General features: G+C 51.2%; 1 protein-coding gene across 1 annotated transcript in view; it reads left to right on the forward strand.

Annotated features, from left to right (window-relative positions):
- The window catches only part of LOC108799113 (zinc finger protein 142-like), a gene marked incomplete at its 5' end in the record, with an annotated part of 67114 nt that overhangs the window by 37646 nt on the left and 23533 nt on the right, over positions 1-5935 (forward strand). Inside the window, one exon of the mRNA XM_018570935.1 lies at positions 5628-5819. Coding sequence (XP_018426437.1) covers positions 5628-5819 — 192 coding nt within the window. The remainder of the gene's footprint in view (positions 1-5627; positions 5820-5935) is intronic.

Here is a 5935-nt window from a genome sequence, read left to right on the forward strand (position 1 = left end):
AGCTTCTGGTCCACCTACCCCGAAGGCCGGCAGACCCCGATCCTCCGGAAAAAAGTCCACCAAGCACTACAAAGGAAGGCTCTCCTGAAGAGAGACCCCACCAGGCAGGGGCCCCAGAATAGTCACATAGTCCCACTACTATTGGGTGGGCGTTCATCCATCAGATGGTTGGAGAAGGGGAATGGGGCAAATTCAAGTTGGATTTGGTTAAAAAAACATACATTTTGTTTTATATAAAATATATGAAAACACCAGATTCAATAAGGTTGACCCGGCCAATAAGAGAGGGGTGGGGGATGTGCATGGTTGCATACGCTTCTGCTCAGGCTGAGCCGTAGTGACAGACAAAGGCGTGGTCAAAGATCGGCCGTCCTCCACGCAAATGACTGACGGCTGGGCGGAGCCAGCCGGGATCTCATTGGCTGGCTCCGCCCAGTTGTAATGACCCTGGGGGGACGATGATCTGTCATTAAACATTAAGATGTAGTTTACGAAAAGTAATAAAGGGAAAGAAAAAGAAGCTTTATTGATACAAATGTGAAGACGACGACATATAAAGAACAGAAATATTTCATCACAAAATCCGTCTCCATAGATTTCCATCTGAAGGTGTCGTATGTTCCACTTTCCTCCAGCAGGGGGCCCTCCGAGTCTGTGCAGACTGATCACTACTGCAGTGACATGGTCAGTCCTGTCGTGTAGTCTGATCCCGCCCCCCAGGACACTAATACACATCAAGGATTGCGTGAGTTTTCTGATGTTTGTTAAGATCGGACTTCTGTGAAAAACTTTTCCCACACGTAGGACAGGAATACGTCTTCTCGCCTGTGTGACATCTTAGATGAGTGACAAGTTTTGTTTTTTGGGGAAAACATTTCCCACACACAGTGCAGGAAAACAGCTTTTCGCCTGTGTGGCTTAACTGATGTACAGTAAGACTGGACTTCTTTGTAAAACATTTTCCACACTCAGGGCAGGAAAACGGCTTCTCCCCTGTGTGAGACCTATGATGCACGTAAAGATGGGACACCTGTGAAAAATATTTCCCGCACTCAAGGCAGGAATATGGCTTCTCGCCTGTGTGAGATCTTTGATGTTTAACAAGGTCTGATTTTCGTGAAAAACATTTTCCGCACTCGGAACAGGCATGTGGCTTCTCCCCCGTGTGAGACATCTGATGCGCGTAAAGATGGGACACCTGTGAAAAATATTTCCCACACTCAGGGCAGGAATATGGCTTCTCCCCTGTGTGAGATCTTTGATGTATAACAAGGTCTGATTTCCGTGAAAAATATTTTCCACACTCGGAACAGGCATGTGGCTTCTCACCCGAGTGCAATCTCTGATGTCTTGAAAGCTTGCCGTTATCAGAAAAACATTTCCCACACTCAGGACATGAATGTAGATCCTCACCCATGTGAGAATTCTGATGTATAAAAAGACTTAGTTCAGAGATAAAACATTTCCCACACTTAGGACAGGAAAACATCTCCTCCCCCTGAATTCCGGCACCATCCCCCACAGGACGAGGTCGCTCAGAGTCAGAGGGATTCCATGGTCTACCCACACTGTGACGTCCACCATCCATAGCTGAGCTCATTGTCTCTTCTCCCGCACAATCTGCTGTGATGTCCTCATCTTCCATCTTACAACCTGGAGATAAAGTCAGACGATCCTTTGAGGGTTCCTCCATGGCGTGTCCTGGAAACATAGAGACACATGATGGAGAGATATGAGAGGGTTAGATGACTTCACTCAACATTCCATCTGGATCAGGAGGTCTGAGGGAGCAGATGTTCTATGAGGAGGTCCCAACCAGCCGGGACTCCTCCCCTCTTCACTCAACATTCCATCTGGATCAGGAGGTCTGAGGGAGCAGATGTTCTATGAGGAGGTCCCAACCAGCCGGGACTCCTCCCCTCTTCACTCAACATTCCATCTGGATCAGGAGGTCTGAGGGAGCAGATGTTCTATGAGGAGGTCCCAACCAGCCGGGACTCCTCCCCTCTTCAGTCAAAGGGCCTTTGCTCCTCCTCCCAGATCACTTCTACATTGACACACTGGGTCATGTGAACTCGAAGAAACAAGAGGCTCAGAGTATAGACTGGCAGTCCCTCTCCAGGATAACAGAAGAATATAATATGACCCACCTGTGCTGGTCTCTGTAGGCGTGTCCTCCTCTCTGGCTGTCCTCATCATCCCGGCCTCCTCCGTATATCGCTGATCATCCCTCACATACGTCTCTTCTACTTCACCCTCAACTTTCATCTTCATCAGATCTTCACCCTAAACCAACAGAATGGAAGTAAATATCATCTTGTAGGATCCACTCATCATTTCCATGAGTCCCTTCATGTTCTAGAAGCTCCGCCCCACCGACCTGATCATGGTGGGGGATGGTGAGATCTTCCTGGGTGGGATCCCGGGAATACAGAGGACGGGGACATCTCTCTGGTGGGTTCCTGTCACAAGGTGGTTCCATCATATCCTTGTGTCCTTCAGAAAGCTCCTCCATCACCCCGTACTCCTCCTTATACTCTTCTTTAACATCGATATTATAATCTTTGAGGTCTCCATTCTGAATATATTAAAATATTTATTGGAACAAACACGCTTGTATATAAATTATAATGTCCAATAATTGTTCATCACCTACCTGATCATGGTGGGGGATGGTGAGATCTTCCTGGGTGGGATCCCCGGAATACAGAGGGCGGGGACAACTATAGAAAACACTATATATGTGTGTTTCAGAATCTGCCGGAGATAAATGAGGTCACAGTGACTATGGAGGACGAGGACGGACATGACGGGGGGAGGGGTTACTGGGTGTAACTATACAATACAATCTCATTACCTCCTCTGCTGCCAGTTCCAGCAATGTCTCCTCTCTACTTCCTCCCGACTCACCTCTCACCCGGAACTTCCTGTTTATAGGTGACATCACTTCCTGTCTGTAGGGAGACGAGACTTCTCGTGTGAAACCAGTGTAGCGCCCTCTAAAATGTTGCCCCAGATACTGATCATACAGAGCTCTGCACTCTATAGGTGTCCCTGAGTCTGCTGGATTGATTGCTCCTCCTGTTGCTGAGGAGAAGGGAGCCTTGGCATACAGTGAGGGAGGATCCACCCTCAGGTTATGACTATGCACCTGACCCTAGCCAATCCCTGAGGAGGATGACTCAGAGGCATGGTTGAGGGCAGGTAATAAAAGGTCTGGGGACACTGTGCAGAGGTCTCTTCTTCCCCCTAGGAGGTCTGTGTGATGCAAGCAAATGGTACACTGATACTTCGCTGGGCCCATACACGTGGCAGGTGCTGAGGGGCCTCGAGGTCTAGGATACACTGATACTTCGCTGGGCCCATACACATGGCTGGTGCTAAGGGGCCTCGAGGTCTAGGATACACTGATACTTCGCTGGGCCCATACACGTGGCAGGTGCTGAGGGGCCTCGAGGTCTCGGATACACTGATACTTCGCTGGGCCCATACACGTGGCAGGTGCTGAGGGGCCTCGAGGTCTAGGATACACTGATACTTCGCTGGGCCCATACACATGGCTGGTGCTAAGGGGCCTCGAGGTCTAGGATACACTGATACTTCGCTGGGCCCATACACGTGGCAGGTGCTGAGGGGCCTCGAGGTCTCGGATACAGTGATACTTCGCTGGGCCCATACACGTGGCAGGTGCTGAGGGGCCTCGAGGTCTAGGATACACTGATACTTCGCTGGGCCCATACACATGGCTGGTGCTGAGGGGCCTCGAGGTCTAGGATACACTGATACTTCGCTGGGCCCATACACGTGGCAGGTGCTGAGGGGCCTCGAGGTCTAGGATACACTGATACTTCGCTGGGCCCATACACGTGGCAGGTGTTGGGTGCCTTGTTCTGAGAAGATACTACCACTAACCTGGAGTGCTCCTTGGCAGTTGCAGATGCTGAGGGCACAGAGATTCCAGATCCTGTTGCTAAGGAAAATACCTGATGGAAGCTGGGTCGGGGAGGAGTCCGCTTGCTGAGGGGTACCGCAGAGGAGCTGGTGCGAGCATCTGTCTGGGACTCACAAGGGAGATCCCTCACCCTATTCCAGGTATCTGAGAAGAAGCCAGGGGTCCTCACCTGAGTCCAGACATAGCTAACCTTCTCCATATGAGCTACTGGATCATCCTGGCTCTCCGCAGTATTGCTACTACTATTGGCCCTTGGCGGTTGCTATCGGCCTTAGCGGTTGCTAGGGGAGAAAGCTGTCCTCTGAAGCAATTCCAAGGGCATCCTACAGACCCTAAACCCTCTCTCTCCTGTTGAGCTTACAAATAAAGACCCTGAGACTCGAGGCCATTCTGTCCATGAGTGTCGGTGTGCTGTTGCTGATCAAAGGGGACCGGTAGCTGGAACCAACAGGTAGGAGAACCTATTTCATCCTCAGCGGCTCCTTCGGGGGTGAGCACTACACCATAAATTATAATAATATGCAAATATTAAAAGTTTCTCCTTAAGTGAACCCCAAAACCACGTAGCTAGGGTGGCAGGTTGGGGGGAGGGGGGGAAGTTCGGTGGGTCCCACCAACTCATTCTCCTGCTCCCCAACATTCTTAATCGGGATTCTCCTATAGTAAAAACAGTGGTTTTGGGTGGGGCCCGCCTATCCAAAGGACAGCAGACACTGAACCACATGGACTTACCAAAGTAGGTCCCATGAGAACAAGTGGGGGGACAAAGATAAACCCGGGAATAGGGATCAGGCCGAAACCGGCGTTATTTGGACTCATGGAGACTATATTTACACTTGACCTGCATTATGGCTGCACGTGGCTGGGGGGAGGGGTTTCCAGTCAAATTCTTCTTCTTCTTGGGTGCCGCTTGACTTATCTGATTGACATATCATTGCATCTTCAGAGCAGCCAACCCTCACGGACTTGGAAGTACTAAGTAGGAGGTCCTCCCGTAGAGATCTCCCCCCTAAGATGAGGGAGGTAAAGTAAACCCGTAGAGGCCACAGAAGAGAAGGATATGGCTCCACACCTCCAGGGGGCGCTTCATATCTCACACTGCCATACTATGGTCCACCTACCCAAAGGCAGGGCGGACCCCGATCCGTGTCCATGTGCGCACTGACTCAATGTGGGGTCCCGGACCCAAGTGACTTCCTGAGCACCCCTGGGACGCCTACCCCCCAGGGGGCACAACACCACGGGCTCTGCCGACCTCCCAACCCTCCGGCCATACCTTGTGGTTCCTCACGTCCTACAGGGCACCGCGACAACACATCAAGCATAAAACATTAACCGACAACGAAGCAACAGGTGTGATGGGGGAGAGGGAAGAGGGGTAAGGAGAGTAGCGTCCTTGAAGCAACACATCGCCCGCCAGGCGCCTCCGATTTCTCCTTCCGTAAAAAGGGCCACAAAACAGTCCACACGTCACTCCGAAGTGAGTAATCGCCGTCAGCGGCACAAAGTCTTTGAGTTCGTGTTCCGGAGCCCTCAACAGGGCAATGCCAGAAGAGATGCGGAGCGGCCTCCTCCTCGGTGATGCAGAAGGGGCAATGCCTGTGTCTGCACAGGTTTCTGGCGTGCATGAAAGTCCCGAAGGGCAATCCCCTCCCCGGATCGCCATCCACGCCAGATCTTTGTGCCTGTTGGCGAGTCTCTTGGAAGAAACACTCCTCCAGACAAATTTGCAAGTGTCCAGAGGGAGGTCCGGAACAGTCTCAACGGTGTCCTCAGCTCTGATGAGCTTGTAAATAGTCTTTGGCTTCCACAAGTCCGGCTTAACTCCATGCAGTCCATGCTCCCTGATGAACTTGAAAGTGTCCAAGTAAAACCAAGGAGTGTCCCAGTTGTAGGGGACCGAACTGTCCCATTTGTCCCATCCCAGGGTCCTCCAAAGAGGCAGGAGGAAAAAACGGGACATGGAGTTCCCGGCAGAGTCCA

The sequence above is a fragment of the Nanorana parkeri genome, unplaced genomic scaffold (genome assembly GCF_000935625.1).
Source record: "Nanorana parkeri isolate BGI_ZX_2015 unplaced genomic scaffold, ASM93562v1 scaffold1634, whole genome shotgun sequence".
NCBI lineage: Eukaryota > Metazoa > Chordata > Amphibia > Anura > Dicroglossidae > Nanorana > Nanorana parkeri.